At 42.4% G+C, this 21322-nt stretch overlaps 1 protein-coding gene across 7 annotated transcripts in view; it reads left to right on the top strand.

Annotated features, from left to right (window-relative positions):
• LOC140356017 (protein 4.1-like) overlaps positions 1 to 21322 on the top strand; it is an 84662-nt gene that overhangs the window by 38257 nt on the left and 25083 nt on the right. For 6 of the 7 annotated variants that reach the window (XM_072440705.1, XM_072440708.1, XM_072440704.1 and 3 more), the window contains exons 2-12: positions 761 to 940; positions 9972 to 10115; positions 12276 to 12380; positions 12578 to 12620; positions 12745 to 12820; positions 13278 to 13496; positions 14681 to 14768; positions 18394 to 18546; positions 18984 to 19081; positions 19418 to 19593; positions 20505 to 20695. In XM_072440705.1, the coding sequence (XP_072296806.1) occupies positions 773 to 940; positions 9972 to 10115; positions 12276 to 12380; positions 12578 to 12620; positions 12745 to 12820; positions 13278 to 13496; positions 14681 to 14768; positions 18394 to 18546; positions 18984 to 19081; positions 19418 to 19593; positions 20505 to 20695 (1461 nt within the window). In that variant the 5' untranslated portion in view covers positions 761 to 772. The remainder of the gene's footprint in view (positions 1 to 760; positions 941 to 9971; positions 10116 to 12275; positions 12381 to 12577; positions 12621 to 12744; positions 12821 to 13277; positions 13497 to 14680; positions 14769 to 18393; positions 18547 to 18983; positions 19082 to 19417; positions 19594 to 20504; positions 20696 to 21322) is intronic. The other variant, XM_072440707.1, reaches the window with a different exon arrangement.

The raw sequence follows: 21322 nt of genomic DNA, 5'->3' as shown, positions 1-21322 counted from the left end.
AAAGAAAAAAAAAAATCAGATGTAAAGAAAAAAAATCTGATTTAAAGAAAAAATCAGGACTAAAGAAAAACAAGACCAAAGAACCCAGTAATAAAAAACAAGACTACAATTACAGAATGTAAAGTGAAAACAAAGTCAAGGAAGTCAAGGGTCTGTAATGTAAACTACATTTATCTGTTTTTTTATTTTATTCTTTTGTAACAGAAATATATGTTGTGCGATGTTGCGTTAACACACACGTCCATTACAACTTGACAAATGATGACAAAACGAACCTGCAAAACAGTCAAATTTTGAAAGATCATGTTTCTCAGTTAAACGAAACACAGCTCTTTGTATGTTTTTCATAGTCCAACACAACACATGACCAGCTTTATTAATAAATCATACATAAAAGTAGGTCACGTAGGTCTATTACTATGTTATTACAATTGAAGGTGGGCAATATGTATTTTTAGATTCTCGATGACGACATTCAGACGATGCATCAAGAATGTGCTAGAATGTGTCTGTAAACGTCACAAAACATGAATTGACCCAAAAGTGCAGAAATATCACTTTATACCTTTTGTTTTGGGAGATTACATTATGTTTCTATCTCTTTTTGAGGTCATTTTTAATAGTTTTAACTATAGACGATACGCTCGATATTCTAATTTTGCCAATCTCCAAAACAACAATCCATTTCTTCTACGCGTGTCCTTCTAAATTCAGAGTGACGCTCCTGTTTATGTCTCACGTTTGTCTTGTTTTCTTGCAGCTCGATTGAACCATGACCACAGAAAGCGGCCCAGAGTCTGCGGAGAAGCAGCAGCAGCAGCAGGAGGAGAAAACCAAAGGAGCGTCCCAGACCAGCGCGTCCCAGACCAGCTCGCCCCAGAAGCAACCGGAGCAGCTCCCGGCCGCGGTGGGCCACAGCACCCCGGCCCACAAGCAACAGGTGCTTTTACACCAACAAGCCGCGCCTTTCCCTACGCCAGCTGCAAGAACTATACGTTTCTATTCTGACGTTTCGACCTTGAAGTGGGAGGAATATTGAAATATGCATAATACTGTACCATATTTTCCGGAGTATAAGATAAGATAAGATATTCCTTTATTGTCCCACATGGGGAAATTTCATTGGTGCAACGCAGGTAGATACAGAGGTAGATACAGAAGAACAGATCACTTATAGGAAGTATGAAAAACACTTTCAGTAGAAGATCTCCTATAAATAAATAAAAACTCCCATAGACAAATAAATAAATAAATACCATTGCATGTGATCCCGACAGTAATTGCACATGAATATGTGTCACGACAGCACATAGATTGCACATGAATTTCACAGTAATTGCACATGAATTCCAACAGCAATTGCACATATGACAGAATTGCACATCAGTATTAGGTTAGGTCAGTATTGCGAGTGTTCAGTACTAACAGTTTTTGTTATAAAGTCTGACAGCAGCAGGAAGGAAAGACCTACGGAACCTTTCCTTCACACATCGATGGTGGATCAGTCTCTCACTGAAGCTGCTCTCCAGAGCGGAGAGAGTGTCCTGCAGGGGGTGACACTCATGGTCCAGCATAGATGTGAATCTAGCCAGGACCCTTCTGTCCCCCACCTCCTGCACCGAGTCCAGAGCACAGCCCAGGACGGAGCTGGACTTCTTGATGACTCTGTCCAGCCTCTTCCTCTCCCTCTCTGTGATGCTTCTGCTCCAGCAGGCCACACCATACAGGAGGGCCGATGCCACCACAGAGTCGTAGAAGGTCTCCAGGAGTGGCCCTGTCACTCCAAAAGACCTGAGTCTCCTCAGGAGGTAGAGCCGACTCTGGCTCTTCCTGTACAGTGCGTCTGTGTTATGAGTCCAGTCCAGTTTGTGGTTCAGATGAACACCCAGGTACTTGTATGAGTCCACTCTCTCAATGTCCCGTCCCTGGATGTTCACTGGTGAGGGGGCAGTGGGGTGGCGTCTGCGGAAATCCACCACCATCTCCTTGGTCTTCCCCACGTTGATGAGGAGGTGGTTCCGCTGACACCAGTCCACAAAGTCCTGCGCCAGTCCTCTGTACTCCGCGTCATCGTCGTCCGTGATGAGTCCGATGATGGCAGAGTCGTCAGAGAACTTCTGCAGGACACAGCTGTCCGTGTCATGTCTGAAGTCTGCAGTGTAAAGGGTGAAGAGAAAGGGCGCGAGGACAGTGCCCTGGGGCGCCCCCACACTGCAGGTCCGAGTGTCAGACACACAGTTCCGGGCTCTCACAAACTGGGGTCGGTCTGTGAGGTAGTCCAGGATCCACTCTGCCAGGTCATACTCCACACCAGCCGTCTCCAGCTTGTCCCTCAGGAGCAGCGGCTGGATGGTGTTGAAGGCGCTGGAAAGATCGAAGAACAGAATCCTCACAGAGCTGCCAGGCTTTTCCAGGTGAGAGAGAGAGCGGTGCAGCAGGGAGATGACGGCGTCCTCCACTCTGATGCCAGACCGATATGCAAACTGCAGCGGGTCCATGGCTGAGCTCACGGTGGAGCGGAGGTGGTCCAGGACTAGCCGCTCCAGTGTCTTCATCAGGTGGGACGTGAGAGCCACTGGCCTGAAGCTGTTGAGGTCTTTGGGGCGCGGTGTCTTAGGCACAGGTACCAGACAGGAGGTCTTCCAGACCTGTGGTACCACCCTCAGCTTCAGGCTCATGTTGAAGACATGCTCCATAACTCCACACAGTTCATCTGCGCAGGACTTAAGGAGCCTGGGGCTGATGCCATCAGGTCATGCTGCCTTCCTCACTTTAATCCTCTTCAGCTCACTCCTCACCTGTGCTGCTGTGACAGTCAGTGGTTGGCAGGGGGACCGTGTGCTGGGGGGATGGGTGAGTCCAGGCGAAGTGGGGAGCTGATGGTCCGGGGCGGAGAAATGAAGAGGAACAGATGCAGGGCATTGTCCAGCTGTGGAAGAGGGAGCATGCAGCTGTGCAGGGGGAGGGGCGGGTGACCGATCAAACCTCAAGAAGTGAGCATTTAAATCATTCACCCACTGTAGATCCCCCTCTGTCTGGGCAGGGGGGATTTTGAAGCCCGAGATGGTTTTCAGGCTCCTCCACACTCCCTGAATGTTCTTTTGCTGCAGCTGCTCCTCCATCCTCCTCTTGTAGCCGGCCTCAGCCTGCCTGATCTTCCTCCTCAGCTCCTTCTGCACAGTCCTCAGCTCCTCCTTGTTCCCTGACCTGAAGGCTCTCTTCTTCTCCTTCAGCAGAGCCTTCAGTTCACGGTTAATCCATGGCTTGTTGTTTGGAAAACACTGCACCGTCCGGGAGGGAACAATGTTCTCAAAACAGAAGTTGATGTAGTCCGTGATGCACTCTGTGATGGTGTTGATGTCCTCCCCATGTGGGTCATAAAGCTCAGTCCAGACAGTGGTGCTGAAGCAGTCCCTCAGAGCCTCCTCGCTCTCAGCAGACCACATCCTCACCTCACGGGACACCACAGGCTGCCTGCGCACGATGGGTTCATACACAGGCCTCAGATGTACAAGGTTGTGGTCCGAGCTGCCCAGGGGAGGGAGGGGGTAAGAAGAATAAGCCTCCTTGGTGTTGGCAAAAAACAAGTCCAATGTTCTATTCTCTCTGGTGGGGCAGGTAACATACTGGGTGTATGTTGGTAGAACAGAAGAGGGAGACGCGTGGTTAAAGTCACCAGAGATGAGGAAGAGAGCCTGTGGATGCTGTGTTTGCTGTGTAGCCTACAAGTGCAAGAGAGCAGTGCTTCACAAGCATCTTCAGCATTGGCAGACGGGGCCACATAGACTGCGATCAAAATCACATGTGAGAACTCCCGGGGCAGATAATATGGCCTCATGCCAATAGCCAATAGTTCAATATCCCCGTTACATAGCTGCTCCTTCACTGTGCAGTGTTCAGGTTTGGACCAGCTCGTGTTCACATACACCGCCAGACCTCCACCTCTTTTCTTCCCGGATTCTCTAGTTCTGTCCGCCCGCGGCAGATGAAAATTGTCCAAACCTACAATAGAGTCTGGCATTTCTGCTGTTAACCAGGTCTCTGTGAAAATCAAGACGCTGCTGTCCCTATAAATCCTCTGGGACCGCATGAGGCTCGCTATTTCCGTCATTTTATTTTGAAGGGACCTCACGTTACCCATGACTACGGCGGGAACTGACTTCCTGTTTGTCCCTCTCTTCTCTCGGAGTTTACGTCCAGCCCGTCTGCTTCGTTGCGTTTTCCTTAGGATGTCCGCCGGGATAACGTGATGATCTCCGGGTAAGACGACAGTTCTCCGCAGTTTCATGAGTTCTTCCTTTGTGTAAACGCGGTACGGCGCCGGCCGGGGGGCGGGGCCGGAGCCGGGGGGCTCAGAGCCAAGACACATCGCCACGACACGACGAAAACACTCAATCCAGCCGAATAAAGTCAAAACAAGTTAATTTAAAGCGATTCCAGTGCGTGTCCCGACCGTTCGTGAAGTTCCTCTTTCATATAAACGTGTATATAAACGTGTACCGACGACACGCCGTACTTTAGCGCGGCCGGAGGGCGCGCGGGGGCTGGTGGGCTTGCTCGGAGCTAGCTCACGTCACAACAACACAACGAACGCAACGAAAAACGCTCAAATCCAGCCGAAAAAAGTCAAAAACAGTTGAATTAAAAAACTATTCCAGCGCGTGTCCCTATCGTACAGTAAAATAGAAAAAATATACTAACTATATTTACAAAATATAGGAGATAAAGCACAATAAGTGTGAGAAAGAAGAGAGAGCGTTTACACCGGGCTGCCAGCTGTACCAGCGCCTTATGACGTACTACATAAGTCGCACCAGCCAAAAAATGCATAATAGAGAAGAAAAAAACATACATAAGTCTCAGTGGAGTATAAGTCACATTTTTGGGGGGAAATTTATTTGATGAAATCCAAGACCAAGAACAGACATTTAATCTGTAAATGCAGTTTAAAATAATAAGAGATGAGAGAACATGGTGAATAGGTGTACGTATGCTAACGCTAACACCTTCAGCTACATGATGTATGCTAACGCTAACACCTTCAGCTACATGACGTATGCTAACGCTAACACCTTCAGCTACATGACGTATGCTAACGCTAACACCTTCAGCTACATGACTTATGCTAACGCTAACACCTTCAGCTACATGACGTATGCTAATGCTAACACCTTCAGCTACATGAGGCACAGACAGAACTGTGGTAAGTGTCTGGTATGTTAACGTAACATATGAACAGTTATTCAGATAACTTTAGCATAAAGAACATGCTAACAAGTTTTCCAAAGCATCAGTTTTACCCCAAATCACTAAATCCATTGAATTCTTCTTCCTCTGTGTCACTTCTAAACAACTCCCACAAACTCCAGAGGAAGAGGAAGTGCAGATTCTTCTTCTGTGTCGCTCAGAGCCTATAACGCCCTCTTGTGGTTGTTGCTTTAGAGTATAAGTAGCACCCCAGGCCAAACTATGGAAAAAGGTGCGACTCATAGTCTTGAAAATACGGTATTTGTTATTTTAGAAATGTGCAAAATGAAAATATTGTGTATGTAAGAACTCTTTATCAAGGTGTATCAAACGGAACCCACAAGGGGAATAATATCTGAATAAATTATGTAAAGTTATTCATAATCTGGACTATCGTTCTACCAAATATATTCAAAATAAATGGAAAAGAGAAAGCAATTTTTGTTTTAACAGATGAAGAAGCTTTCAGATAGAGAAAAAAGACAATATACAAAAACAAATATACATAAAAATATAAAACAACAGCACAAAGAAGGACAAAAGAGTAAAGTCCATCGTGTCAGCAAAGCATGTTTTTACTTGGCTCTTAAAGGCGATATGGACGATTTTTCGGCGATTTGAGAACGCAGGTGGAAGTGCACATGCCACTCCCCCGTGTGGACCGATACAACACACACGTGCGTTTGTTTATTAGCACAACGGAGCGCATCGCATCTCTCGTCTCCCGTAGATTTCTGTCCAATTCTCCGTCAGCTCGAACTGTCTTTCTCCGTCTTCATTTTGCCCCGTACACTGAGGGAACTATATTATGATAGATCCATGCGCTTAGGCACGCGGAAACGTGGGGACGAACCGCACGCGGCTGCAGGTGAGCGGTAGGTGCGTTTTATGATTGATACGTGGCAGGACAAATGATTTATCCACGCCACGAGGAAATATGATAAAAAATTTGCTGGAAAAAATCGTCCATTCCACCTTCAAAGCAAATTTAAAAACTTCTAATATTGTTTGCCGTCAACCGTTATGTCACTTTTTGTTTGTTGTCAGGCGGATCAAGTTTAGATATTCTCCAAAACGAAACTGATATTTGTGAATTCAGGTGGAAATCCCCGACCGCCTCTGGAAACGGGCCTGAATCGAGTCACAAGAAGAGACAGAAATAGGACAGAAACTGAAACACGGCTTTGATTTGAACGTCCCGGATCCAAGTGTGAAAATTAGAGCCCAGAACACTCGGCTTTCAGAAGAAGAAATGCGGGATTATCTGAATAAAATGAGTTCTAATCTAAAACTGCATCTGTGTTTGCAGTCTTGAGCATAACTGATACATTATGGTCTAATATAAGTCTTGTGAGCCGTGTAATTAGATAATGTACCATCTCAAAAGAATGTGGAAAAGTCTTTTTTTAAACAAATAACAGCACTTTGCCTTATTAAATATTCAGCTCTTGAATATACCATATTTTCTGGACTATAAGTCGCACCTTTTTTCATAGTTTTGGCCGGGGTGCGACTTATACTTATATTTATACTTATACTTATACTCCAGAGCGACTTATATGTGATATTATTTGTTATTTTCACACTTGCAACCGCATTTCATACTCCAGTGCGACTTATATATGTTTTTTTCTTCTCTATTATGCATGTTTTGGCTGGTGCGATTTATACTCCAGTGCAACTTATAGTCCAGAAAATACGGTAATGCGTTTTATCTTTGAAACGATAAGAAAACTCTACAATATGCTCCATAAAAAGTGCTTTATTTGCCTTTACACGCTCGGGTCTATAACAAAACGTACATAACGACGTCTCTTGCGCGTTGTTACTCCGGTTCGCCGTCGCCACGGTGATGTTGACGGATGGTCGGAGCCGTTTTCAGATCGGTGCGAAGTGGCAGGAACGCGTTTGAGAAATACAGGCACATTTTAACACCGCGGTGCCGCTTTCCTGTCCCGGCGTTGACTCCAGCGGGCGTGAACCGGGCCTCGAGGTTTAAACAAATGTCACACGGGAACTTTTTGCACTTTTGTGGCAAAGAATATTGTCGATTTTGCGTTTTTCATAAACGGAACCTTCGCTAGTTCTGTGTTTTTATCGGTATCAGCAACAGCAACAGCAACTGCAGTGCATCAGTTATTTTTGGCCCTGAACTTGATTTAAACTACACGTCGATGCAGCAATATTTAATTTTTTTGTTATTTGTTTCAGTGCGTTTGCTGTTTTGACCATTTATAACTTTGAAAGGGCTCTTTAATGAGGGAAACGTGGTATTAAATGATTAATTATATTCCAAAACAGCGGCATCGATGCACAGACAATGCATTCGTATTAACTTAAAGTGTCAGACTCCTGAAATGATAACTAAAACGCTTTTGCCGTTCATGCTTCCCTCCTTTTCCCCAGCCACAGTCATTGATTTTTAGTCAATTTCAGACAAGTTCAGTCTTGAAATGTTCGAGGTTAGTTTATTTTGCTCGGGTTAAAAATCAGCACTTTTTTTACGTTAAAGTCCCAATCTTTTCCTTCAATTCCTCAATGTAAACATCTGATAGATTACAGCTGCATGAATCGCACATTTTTAATTTTCAGGTTTCACTTCCCATGAAAAATGTCCTGTTATAGTCCTGGTTTAGTCCTGGTTTAGGACTGGTTTAGTCGTGTTATAGCTGTGTTATAGTCGTGCTATACTCCTGTTATACTCCTGGTTTAGTCCTGGTTTAGGACTGGTTTAGTCGTGTTATAGCTGTGTTATAGCTGTGTTATAGTCGTGTTATAGTCGTGTTATAGTCGTGTTATACTCCTGGTTTAGTCCTGGTTTGGTCTTGGTTTGGTCTTGGTTTAGTCTTGGTTTAGTCCTGGTTCAGTCCTGGTTCAGTCCTGATTCAGTCCTGGTTCAGTCCTGGTTCAGTCCTGGTTTAGTCGTGTTATAGCCGTGGTATAGCCGTGTTATTGGCGTGTTGTAGCCGTGTTATAGCCTTATTTTAGTCCTGGTTCAGTCCTGGTTTAGTCCTGGTTTATTCCTGGTTTAATCCTGGTTTAGTTGCGGTTTATTCGCAGTTTAGTGCTGGTTTAATCCTGAAATGTGTAGGTTTCACTTCCAATGAAAAATGCGCTGTAATAATCTATCCATAGTTAATATTTTTACATTAAATAATAACTACAAGCCTCGAGGTTCCATTAAACTACACTTTGCCCCACATTAACATCTGAAAGAGACGAGTTCTCTGGCCTTTTCTGCTCGGCCACAAAGTCGCTCGGTTGGAGTTTCGTTTCCAGCGAAGTGGAAAATTGGATTTAGTCTTTTCGAGATAACTCCGCTGGACGTTTCACCAGCTCCACCGCGCTGCATTCAGGGGCTATTTTTAGAGTCCGGACACGTGACCGACGGCCCACGACGCCGGATAACTGACACGACAGAGGTTTCTCTAATTGGACAGTGGACGCAGAGGTGGGAGATACCTGAAAAAGGGGACAATATGGCTGTCGTTGTAGTGGAATATTTGAATTAGCATATAGAGTGTAGCGTCTATAATTAATACTGCTAAAAATGAAGGGTCGCCTCGCAATTGTGGTTCTTTTTTGGTCCGTTCACGTATTTTGCGCTGACATTTACAGATATATTTGAGCACGTTCCTGATGCGTTGTTGAAACGTCGTCTCCATTGTGTTTTTTAATCGTGATGAACCTGTGTTTGAGTTTTATGCTGCTTCCTGAAGATGTTCTAATCTAGGCTCAAAATAATAAACAATGATAGTAAAATCTTAAAATACAAATTAGGCCGCAGTTATTTTATTACTTGGTTTACGACGCGACGCGCAGGTGAGTGTAACAGTAGATTTAGCGTGTTTTGCATCAGTAGAATTGACGCTTCTAAGTGTGCAGTCTTAGTCACAGGAAAACGCGCTGGAGTGAAAATGTGGTAAACGGGTTTAAAATGTATATATGCTATATAAATTAGTCAGCGCTGCGCCGAGCAGACAAGGAAACGGGCGCGCGCGTCTTCTCATGCTCTCCCGGGGCCGCGTGCAGCTCCGTCCCAGACTCACGCAGGAGTTTGACGAAAAATTGCTTCACGTGCACATCTTTTGACTTAATACCGCTTTTTATATTTCATTTAACGCTATTTTGCGTTGACGGCGGTACTTTATAAAAAAAAAAAGATAATAATGAATTTTATTTATATTGCAGAAATCAATAATCTAAGTGCGGCGGATCCGTAAACCAAGTAATACAATAACTAAGGCCTTAAGGCAAATTAAAGAAAACTGTTAACCTACATTCTGAATATAAAATGCCAAATAAACCACATGAGCAGTTCAATTGTAAATCTTTTCTTACTCTTTTCTTGCTAAATAAATTATGCAAAACAAATTTACCGTATTTTCCGGATTATAAGTCACACCGTAGTATAAGTCGCCATAAAATGCATAATAGAGAAGAAAAAAACATTTGCACTGGAGTATAAGTATACGTATATAAGTATAAATATAAGTCGCACCCCGGCCAAAACTATGACGACTTATAGTCCGGAAAATACGGTAATCCATGTTTGCCTGGTATGAAATAGATGTGTTTAATGCCAAACTGTGGAACATATTATTTGACTATTGGTGTTTTTATGGCGCCGACATGCCCTGTGTTCTTACTGTGAGCGGTGTCGCCTTGCCCCGGATCTGACCTGTAACTTCTAACAGTCGCGGTTTGTCCCTGTCCCGCCGCAGGATCCGTCGGAGGAGGACCTGGTCTCCCATCAGTCCTCGACGAGTCGCCTGTCCCGCTCGCCGCTCCGAGGCGCCAAGAAGGTCAAGATCATGCCGTGCAAAATCGCTCTGCTGGACGGGACCGAGTACACCGTCAATGTGGAGGTGAGAGAGCGGGAGAGACACCAGGTCATTCCTTTGGATTCAGGGACTGGGCGACACGGCGGTGATCTGATCCCGGCCTTTGATTCAGCTCGAACGCTTGTAGTTGTCAGCCAAAAGCCTCAGGGGGCTTTAGACCTGCCTTAGACCTGCCTTAGACCTGCCTTAGTCCTGGTTTAGTCCTGGTTTAGTCCTGGTTTAGTCCTGGCCTTGCTCAGGTTCAGTTTAGAGTTGGGATTAGGGTTTGATGCAGTAAAAGTCTGAACACGCACTCACGCACGCACGCACGCACTCACTCACTCACTCACACTATAAATAAAGGTTGAAAAATAGAGAATATTTACAAATGAATATTACAGAGATTTGTCTAAACTAGAACTAAACCTAAAAAGGCTTAATAAATCTTTACAACTCAAAACAATATAGTGCGTTCTTGTGATAAAATAAGTTATTGGCGGCACATGTTTCAAGTTTACTGTTGTTTAAAGCAGACAAAGGGAGGAGACAGGTGTAATCCTACCTACGCTTTTTATTCTTCACTAAGCCGTTTGTTGTTGACGTGAGCCAAAGGAAAGCTTGAGCGTTACCATGGAGCTCATCTCACTAACAACTGTTATAATACTTACATTTAAAAAAAATGCTACAATGAGGCGCAGATGAGCTTAAACTTCTATTATTTGGCCTTTTTGTGGCCACTATGTTTTATTTCTGAGATACTCTGCTGATTCAAATGATTGGCAAGTTACACATTGTCCAACACAAGAATATTTACAAGTCGAAGCATAAAAATCACAATATCAATGTTTTTGTTGTTGTTTTTTTGCTGATAGATGTGATAAATCATTAAAAATGGCAGTATCTCCCCTCACAGTGATCAGTATCATCTCTAGTTGCACGTTGTTTTAAGTTGCTGCAAAACTTGATTAAAATGAAAGTGCCACGTTAAAACTTTGTCACCAGAATTCGATCGAGCCCTTTTTTATTCCTGTAAATGGATCAAATTTCCTGCCAGTTTCCTCCCCCGCGTTCCTAACGACCCACGAGAGGCGTTTCCACGGCGCAGAGTGATGACCAAAGCGCCGGACGGAAATAAACCCGACGACGCTCCAAAAACGGACAATTCTGAATCATTTATTTGTGTCGAGAATTGTTTTTATCGTGTTTTCGCGCAACTGCCTCCGTGTGATTTGCCCCGCGGCTTTATCCCAGTTCAAAGCGGTTGTGTCCACGGATTTCAGGGGCGTGAAAAATCATAACAGTCGCCATAGCGATGGACAATTCCAAGTGCAAAAAGTCCTCAAAATGGCGTCCACAAACAGGAAGCGTAAACGGGTCAGAATTCCATCACGAAATTGTCAGATTTACAGATTTGTTGACCTGGTTTATGGCTCGTATCGCCGTGATTACTGGACCGATCCGCGTGAAATAAAGACTGGCATAAAGCTCAAAGTCTTCTCTGTCGGCGGAAATTTACAAAAGTGGAGTTATTTTTTCCCGAACGCTTCAGAAGGTGGCGCCGTTAGTCAAATCCCAAAAGCGTGATTGTCGTCAATTGAACAGATTTTAAAGGTTTGAAGATGAATATGACACGTTTGTGAAGCCAATCCCAAACTAACCATGAGATCGTTCAACATTTGGGGATCGTACGTTTGGATCTTTCTTGTAAAAACTGAATCGGCCGTAGAGATATTTAGGGATTTGGGGACGGATTAAAAAGTAACACACGTATAATCCGGACCGTCTTCAGGAGCTTATTCTGCTGCTGGAGATGATCTGGATTAACTCTGAACACGCCCCTTTTATACTTGAATTGTTTTTTGTTCAATCTGGGCCTCGTTGAACTGTCACAGATGATGTCATTAAAGTTGTGTTTTGTGTTTTAGTCAGTTATTTTAATGTGTGTATTTGAAGATATGAAGAAAAATATTACAAATGTTTCTTTTCTGGTGCTTTTCTCCTTGTGAAATGTGAATGTTGTGCCTGGAATGTTCCACAATGCACCTTTAAACTGGGAATATTGGCTAAACGTGAACACCGAAGCACAAACTCTAAACAAAATTACTTCAATTATGGATAAATTGGAATAATGATGTGAAATATGAAAAGTTTTATAAAATGTCTTAATTTGTAAATAATCTTTGTGCGTTTTCTTTTTTTCTTCAGAAACGAGCCAGAGGCCAAGTCCTCTTTGACAAAGTGTGTGACCACCTGAACCTCCTGGAGAAGGACTACTTTGGCATCACCTACAGAGATGTCGAGAACCAGAAGGTACATCTGCTTATACGTGTGCAAATAAAACAATACACAACTCCAAATATATAAAATACATATGGAAATTACATCAAAATATTGTTAAAACACTAAAACACACAAGCAGCCGCAGTAAAACGTCTGTGTCTCGAAACATCTTCATAAACCTGTCCTTGTTCTGCTCAATCTTACGTTTTCTTTTCACGTTTTTGCAGAATTGGCTGGACCCCTGCAAAGAGATGAAGAAGCAGATCAGAAGTGTGTATTGAATTGTGTTATTTTAGTCGTACTTTACTTTTTCACGCTGTGTGTGCGTGTGCGTGTGCGTGTGCGTGTGCGCGTGCGCGTGCGCGTTTTAATCTTGACTGTGTTTCTGCTGCAGCTGGACCCTGGAATTTTGCGTTCAACGTGAAGTTTTACCCTCCAGATCCGTCCCAGCTCAGCGAGGACATCACCAGGTCAGAACATGTATAATCTGTTATGTCCATGAGCCTTCTTTCTCTAAGGACATTTTGCAGTAAATGTTGTAGCAAACAACATTTTATTTATTTATTTTATTTATTTTATTTGGACGGCTTATATTAATCAATGTGTCAGCAACAGATTCAACATAAATATACCATATGCACAATGACTACATTTCATGAAATATTTTTACGTTTTTAGTCTATTAAAATAAAATTGTGAAATGTTTTTTGATCATTGTGATTGCATTATTAAAGGGCACATATTATCCAAAATATACTTCTTTTTCTCCTCTTTTAACCCTGTTTTAACATCATCAAAAACACAGCTGGAGGAGTAATTAGTTCCATTCATGCTGTTTTGAGGAATCCTGGTTAGAAAATCCTCTCCCTCCATTAAAAACACTAATTTCTTCAATCATTGATGTTTCTTCGGTGGGTCTCCCCGCAGGTACTACCTGTGCCTCCAGCTGCGGGACGACGTGGTCTCGGGTCGGCTGCCCTGCTCCTTTGCCACCCACACGGTGCTGGGGTCCTACACCGTCCAGTCCGAGCTCGGGGACTACGACCCGGAGGAGCTCGGGACGGACTACATCAGCGAGCTACGCTTCGCGCCCAACCAAACCAAAGAGCTGGAGGAGAAGGTCATGGAGATGCACAAGACCTACAAGTGAGCCATTCTTTTGTCTGTCGTGACCTCCGGACGTTTGGCAAGAATGTGGTTTGTTTAAAGGGCGTGTCCGGACGTCCACGCTTCGCTCGACAAACGGCGTCGCTCTGGGGTTCACGCCGTTCATTTGTTTGGACCTATTGGGATAGTTGTATCTGTAAATGTGGGTTCTGTTATGAGATTAAACCTGCTAACGCCATAGTTTAGACTCGCAGTGCCACCAAAGACAAAACAACTGCATCTTTCTGAGTAACACCAGCTGTAAATCAGTTCTATAATAAGACTATTTCATATTTCAGGCCTAAATTTGGGCTGAACCAGGTCTAAAGTAGGAATACTCATGTTTCCGGACCATAAGTCGCACCTTTTTTCATAGTTTTGGCCGGGGTGCAACTTATACTTATATTTATACTTATATACTTATACTCCAGTGTGACTTATATATGTTTTTTTTCTTCTCTATTATGCATTCTTTGGCTGGTGCGACTTATAGTCCAGAAAATACTGTCCTAACTCAAGAATGACTCAAGGAAGAGCAAATAATTAGAATAACATGTACTTTAAAATAAATAAACACTAGAACTGTGACTCTCTTAATAGTTGTAACGATTCATATTTCAGTATTTTCGCTTCTGCTCATGAATGATAAACTGTTGCATGAAATAAGTTGAATATCTTCTCGTAAAGCGCCGTTTAGAGGTGGACAATGTGTCAAATTTGAGATAACACCGTGAATATTGTTTCAAAGATAGGAACATTTTGTATTGTTTACAGTACAGATGCTACAAAACGTGCAGATTTACTTTTTTGTGACATTTCACATTTGTCTGATATTTAAACCTGCACTAGTTTAGTTTAAAGACACATTTATTACAAGACTATTCAAACGATTGTTATTGCTATTGTGCATCGAGACGTTCTAAATACATTTTAACTGAATAAAGGTCGGTAAATGAAGTCTTATATATAGAGAATATTCATTAAAAAAGTGTTTTTTTGCTGAATGTCTGGAATAGTTTATTGTTTTTGGACATTTTGATTGAATAATGCCGCCGTCTTTGATATAAAAGGTGTTTTCACATGTGATTTTTGATCGTTTTTATTGTAGTCGACTGGTCACGTTTCGTCGATTAGCCGCCGCAGCGCTAACGGCGGTGGTTTGTGTTTTGTTCTGCTCACTCCAGGGGCATGACGCCGGCCGAGGCAGAGATTCACTTCCTGGAAAACGCCAAGAAGCTGTCGATGTACGGCGTGGACCTGCATCACGCCCGGGTAAGACGCAAACACACGCTGCTTCATCACACCGCGGCCGCCGACTCCACGCCTCACACCCGCAAGTCACCGCCCTGCTCGATCACGGACATTACCTCATCGCCGGTTTAAGGTGGATTTGTTAAGGTGGAACGACCTGTAGCACGACTGTTTGACCGGAGGGATTTAAAACAGCTTTGGATCGCGGTAAAAGGAGTGTTTGAAGGACCTTTTTATTTAAAGAAGTGATTTTGGGCTGGTGAATCTGACTTGTAGAAGTTAAGATGGTTTAACGGTACATTTTATACACATCTGTGGTCTCATTTATCAAACTTTATGTGGAATTCTTAATGAAAATGTGCGCACGTCCAAACCTGGACCAAACCTGGACTAAACCGGGACTAAACCGGGACCAAACCGGGACCAAACCGGGACCAAACCGGGACCAAACCTGGACCAAACCTGGACCAAACCTGGACCAAACCGGGACCAAACCGGGACCAAACCGGGACCAAACCTGGACCAAACCTGGACCAAACCTGGACTAAACCGGGACTGAACCTGGACTAAACCGGGACAAAACCGGGTATAAAACTGGGACAAAATCGGGACCAAACCGGGACCAAACCAGTTGACACTATGGATACACTATGGAGTTTGTGATGCTCAAAAAGATTAGGAAAACGTTGAAAATACTGGTCCTGAAAAACCTTGTTATCGTTCACATTCCACATTAGCGCTAAAATATAGGCGAAAATGTGCACATGGCGACGACACAAACGTCCACAAACTAGTTCAGTTTAGCTAGCATCTCGTCTCTCTTGGCTCACATCACCCTCCGCCTCATTTATGAACACCTCAAAACGACACATTTGAGTGTGTGACTCATTTCCGTATCACGTTTTGTTTTTATAGATCTCAAACGTAATGTGAAAAGTCATGTACACAATATTTTTGTGTGTATGCATGGTTTATAAATGAGACCCCGATGCCTAAAATACAGCGATATTGACACCGTGCGCTGATTAAAATGACCTCTTCCACATCCAATTTTAGTTAGTTAATAGTAGTTTAATTTGATTTTACTTCAGCTTTACCGTTTGCCAAGCATTTAAAGGTGCATTATGGGACTTTTCTGGCCTGTCACCTGCTTGTCTTCATCCGTCTGGTTGTTTGCAGGGGATTTTATTGTTAAAACATGCAAACATGCATACACTTCATTGCAGCAGTATCTATATGAAATGGTCAATAATATATGGGGAAAATCCATTTCAAGGTACAATGTTCCATACAAATCTATGAACGTATGTTGAATAAATGAAATAATAAGACATCTTTAGGTGCAGATGATGATGTATGTTGAGACTGCAAACTGACCAGAAATAAAGCTTAGTAAAGCTTATCGGGATGCACGTAGCAGCGGGAGATACATTAAAAAATGCATCATATTGTAATTGCTGTTTTGGAACTATACAAAATTAGGATATGTAATGAATCAGCTGTAATTAAAACTGTTAAAATGACAGAAAGCTGAAGGTTAAAGCAACATGTCTGCACTTTTCGGGTCATTTTTACGGTTCATTTACATCTTGCGCGACACTTGAACCTCAACCAAATCATTTAACGACACATTTTGCACATTTAAGACAAAATTACTGAACCACAAAGTGTCGACGTTACCAAAATGTGACAATCTGCCAATTTCGCTTCTAAAACAGTCACAATTATGAGTTATAGTCCTTGAACAATCGCACTCACAGATTTAAATGACAGAATAACCTCGACATCCCTAATTCTGATTGTAGTTTACAGATAAATAAGTGATAAATAAGTTTGCATTGTTCGAAAAAAAAGCCCACTGTCTTGTTTGTCTCCTCTCGTTGAACGCCAAGTTGGTAGGGCGACTCTACGAAGTCTTGGCTTGGTCTGAGAGCGAGGTAAGAGCTGCGTGCGCTCTCTTCACTTGTGTGCCTCTTCCACTCCTGCATGAAAGACCGTCTACAAAAGGAAAGAAAACACGGCCTCACCTTTTTAAACGTTCATTTCCTCTATTCTTTCGCTTATTCCGCCGCTTGAGAGTTTGCGTAGCGGCTGCATAAAAGCCATAGGAAAACCGTGCCTGCTTCTCGCCTTCTTCTTGAGTTTCAGAGAGTTTGGGTCTGACCTGCTGTGCACTGGCTCCAATTTAGTCTATTATGGCAAAATTTTGTGACGGTAAAGTAGTAAATATAAATTAGGGCTGAATGAAGGGAGCAATATTTGGGTAATATGTAACATGAACCCTTTTAAAGTAGAAAACAACTGTTACTGATCGTTTAAATCATGTTAAAACGCTTCAAAGGACACAAATTATGCATTATTTGTGTTATTATTGGGTTTTTATAGAAGTGGACACTACATGAAAAATGTTGATGATTTTGTGAATGTTGTTTTGAAGTGGTGCTTGATTTTATAAGTGTATACATTTATATATATATATATATATATATATATATATATATATATATATATATATATATATATATATATATATATATATATATATATATATATATATATATATATATATATATATATATATATAACTTAACTGACATTTCACATTTATCTGAAACTTAAAGTGCCAGTTAATTTTGACTTTATTTGGTGTATTTATACCTGTTGTACATATGAATTATAGTTTTACACCGATCGAGCAGGTATTTGTGATTTGTGGAGAAAACTTTGGAAAATCTGTAGAAAATGACAGGAAGTGACATCACACCAGGGACACCTACACAAAGAAACTACTTTTTTGACTCTCTAAACATTAATTCAACAAAATAAATTTGTTCTCATTTCCATTTGTCAAAAAAAAAAAAAAAAAAAAATTGACATTAGATGAGTTTCTGCCCAGTGTTTGCTGGGTAATTTCCTAGTGAGATGTCAAACAGGTACAAACAGGAAGTGAAATTATAAACCTTGCTATTCTGGGATAACACTTTACTAATTTTTAGCTAAATTCTAAATATATTTAACTATTCAATATACATCATATTGCCGCCCACCACCAGCCTTTAAACATGCTCATGCTAGTGTGAGCACGGCACCTACTGGCAGCAGAGGGAATTACCATGGGAAATTAAACAACAAGCTAGCCTGCCCGAACACGCTAACACAAGCACACAGTTGTAGAAAACATGATTTGGACTTGAAAACGCTGCAGGAAATCTCAGGAGCTTTGCCTGTCTCACATCAGGGATCTGGGATTTTTGAAACGGAAGGTTTTTGTGAGGCTCAGAGGGGAAACGACCTCGTAAACATGATGAATAAAACAAGTGTGAAAGAAGCTAAATACAAGGGGACGGCAAAATATGGTTAAAGGCTCAAAGAAAAGAGTAAATTTAGCATAATATGTGTCCTTTAATTATGTTCTGGTGAATAAATCTGGTTTTGACATTAGTTTAGCAGTTCATATGTCAGTGTTTAAATGAAAGCAAAGCAAAAACATAAGGACTATAGCCAATCTATCACATTAGTTCTAATAATTGCAATTGGACATCTCCACTAAAGCATTCAGCCCTGATACAAATGTTCTGGACCCACGATTGGTCCTAAAACGGCGGCTCTTTGTGTGGAGTGACGTGTATTTGGTGTTTTCCTGCAGGACTCTGAGGGCGTGGAGATCATGCTGGGCGTGTGCGCCAGCGGCCTCCTCATCTACAGAGACCGGCTGAGGATCAACAGGTTCGCGTGGCCCAAAATCCTCAAGATCTCCTACAAGAGGAACAACTTCTACATCAAAATCAGGCCGGGAGAGGTAACGTCCGCCTTCATTGTCATGGTTTTATAAGTACAGGACAGGATCTGACGCACACGTCCTTGGGTCAGGGATATGTGTAATTATAGACGCTTTATTCCTTTAGTTTCAAGTTCTTTTCTTTGTTAAACTATGAGAAATCGGAGTAAGGTTCATGGCAGATGATGAATTCAAGTTTGACGAAGCTGCTTGTATTTATACGTTTCCAAGTCTGTGAGAGCAGAGAGGTTTTTGAATTAAGTCTGAGAAGTACAGTATTTCCCCGGGTGTTTTTTGTTTTACTGGCCATGGAAATAATGTCAATAATCAGATCCAGAAAATCCGATAATGAAACCTGAGCCAGTGATACAGAGAGAACAAAGACAAACGAGATTAGACACTGATGTGCGGCTTTTCTAAATCCAACGCTGCTTCTGTTTGTTTTGAAACTCTTTCAGTTCGAGCAGTTTGAGAGCACCATCGGCTTCAAGCTCCCCAACCATCGTGCGGCCAAACGTCTCTGGAAAGTCTGTGTCGAGCATCACACGTTCTTCAGGTAAAAACCAGGACTGAAGCGGGACTAAACCGGGACCAAACCGGGACCAAACCTGGACTAAACCGGGACAAAACCAGTTGACAAACAATATGAAAACGGGATTCATCATCATTTATAATACATTATGGAATTTGTGATGCTCAAAAAGATTAGGAAAATGTTGTAAATACTGGTCCTGAAAAACGTTCAGATTCCACATTAGCGCTAAAATATTTTAACAATGTGAAAGTTGGACGTTAAATCATTTCACTCGTGCTTACAGAGAACATATTTAACTTATTAGCAAGAAATCAGTGACCAAACCTGACGCCGCTCTTTGTGGCTTCCCTCGCACAGACTGGTTTCCCCCGAAGTGCCTCCAAAGAAGTTCCTGAGTCTGGGCTCCAAGTTTCGCTACAGCGGCCGAACTCAGGCGCAGACCCGACGGGCGAGCTCTCAGATCATCCGACCCGCGCCGCTGTTCGAGAGGTCCACCAGCAAGAGATACAACATGTCGCGCAGCCTGGACGGAGGTGAGATCCCCAATTGTCCGATACCAGGGTGAAAATGAGACCGCCGTGTGCTGTCCACGCTTGATTCACCCGCGCTCTGAGCATGCTCGTTGTCGTTAGCATCACGGTGACTGCAAAACAATGATCTTGTATCGCAAAAGTGTGAAAAATGTTCATCAACGACTTTGTTTGACTAGTAAACATAAAGTAATAATATCGTTATAGCGGCACTTATCGGCTCGGTCACATGACGCAAACATTTCCATGACGCAGCTGAGATTAGCATTCTAGGATTATGTTTGGGCTGCTCCAAACCGTTTAATATGATCTGTTTTTCATGTTTCCAAGGCAGTTTAATCACCATCTAAACGACAAATGCAAATGAATGAAACTCGAGATTGACAGTTCAGTCCAGTTCGTAAATATAAACCAAAACGTAACGTCCATTCCTCAGTTTGGTCTATTACGTGTTTATAATGGGACAATGAGTAGAGTTTGGATGCCACATTTTATCTGTATCCGTCAGTGTCTTGTGTTTGTTGTTGTTGTTGTTGTTGTTGTTGTTGTTGTTGTTGTTGTTGTTGTGTGAAGAAGGATGGAATGATGTCATGTAAAGTGAGTTGAGAGATTCAAAACCCTGAGACATTCTAGCATCATATTTTGCTCATTGTAATCTGGTCCATACAGACGCTAAAAGACACGACAAAAGCCATATTAATAGATCAAAATGTCAAAAAAGTGATGAACAATTTCTGGTTTTCAACAATAATGCACTTTATTTGTAAATGTTCTCGAAATAGAAGCCTTCAAACACCATATTTCAACCTTTTATTTGTTTAGAAATAATTGTTTTTACCATTTAGACTTTATTCTTTAGACTTTAAAGTTACAGTCAATATTGATATGAAATCTCCGCCTTTTCTGCCTCAAAGCGCCCATCTCGGAGAACCACGAGTCCCTGATGAAAGACGCCGGAGTCGTGGTCAAGGGCGACAGCATCATCACCACGGTAACGACCGAGAAGGAGGAGGAGCGGTCCGAGCAGGAGGACCAGGCCCAGGCCGAGGTCCCGACCGAAGAGGCCCAGAGCACGGAAGCGGCCACTGTCCGGCCCGATACCAAGGTACAGGCTGTGGGACGGACGCCAGGTCTGAGCGGGGGGGACGCCAGGTCTGAGCGGGGGACGCCAGGTCTGAGCGGGGGGCGCCAGCTCCTTTTACACGAGGTTTAGTGACAATTCAACTGGAGAATGAACGCAATAGATCAAAGTAATATGCTCTGGTCTTAAGAGGATTCACCGTTAAAGTACAGTAGTAATGTGTTGTAGATTTAATAATATCAGCTGTGTTGACGTTTTATGTCATTAGTCAGTGGTAAAAGCAGAAATATGTAATGAATCACAGACAGTGGTACTAGTGTATTAATCAATGAAACAAAATATACATAAAACAAAACTAGAAACACGGACAAAACCAAGGCAAAGTCTGTATTGAGCCCAGTTTAGTTCTAATGTGGATTTGGTTTTGGTTTTATTCCTGGTTTAGTTGCAGTTTTGAGGTAATTTTTAAGGTGAATATAATGCAATTCGCTATCAGAATATTATAGTTGTAACTTGTATATCTTTTTTAACTGTATTGTCCTGTAGTTTAAAACATAGACTTTTTTGTGAACAGCATTTCTTTGATTTATGAAGAAGAAAAAAAAGCTTTCGCTTCAGGTTTTGTTTGTTCAACATAACATTAAATTGGTA

This window comes from Eucyclogobius newberryi, unplaced genomic scaffold (genome assembly GCF_026437365.1).
Source record: "Eucyclogobius newberryi isolate DKJ021-1_F unplaced genomic scaffold, fEucNew1.0.hap1 SCAF_12, whole genome shotgun sequence".
NCBI lineage: Eukaryota > Metazoa > Chordata > Actinopteri > Gobiiformes > Gobiidae > Eucyclogobius > Eucyclogobius newberryi.
The sequence above is the reverse complement of the archived record's forward strand: the minus strand, read 5'-3'. Positions and strand labels throughout refer to the sequence as shown.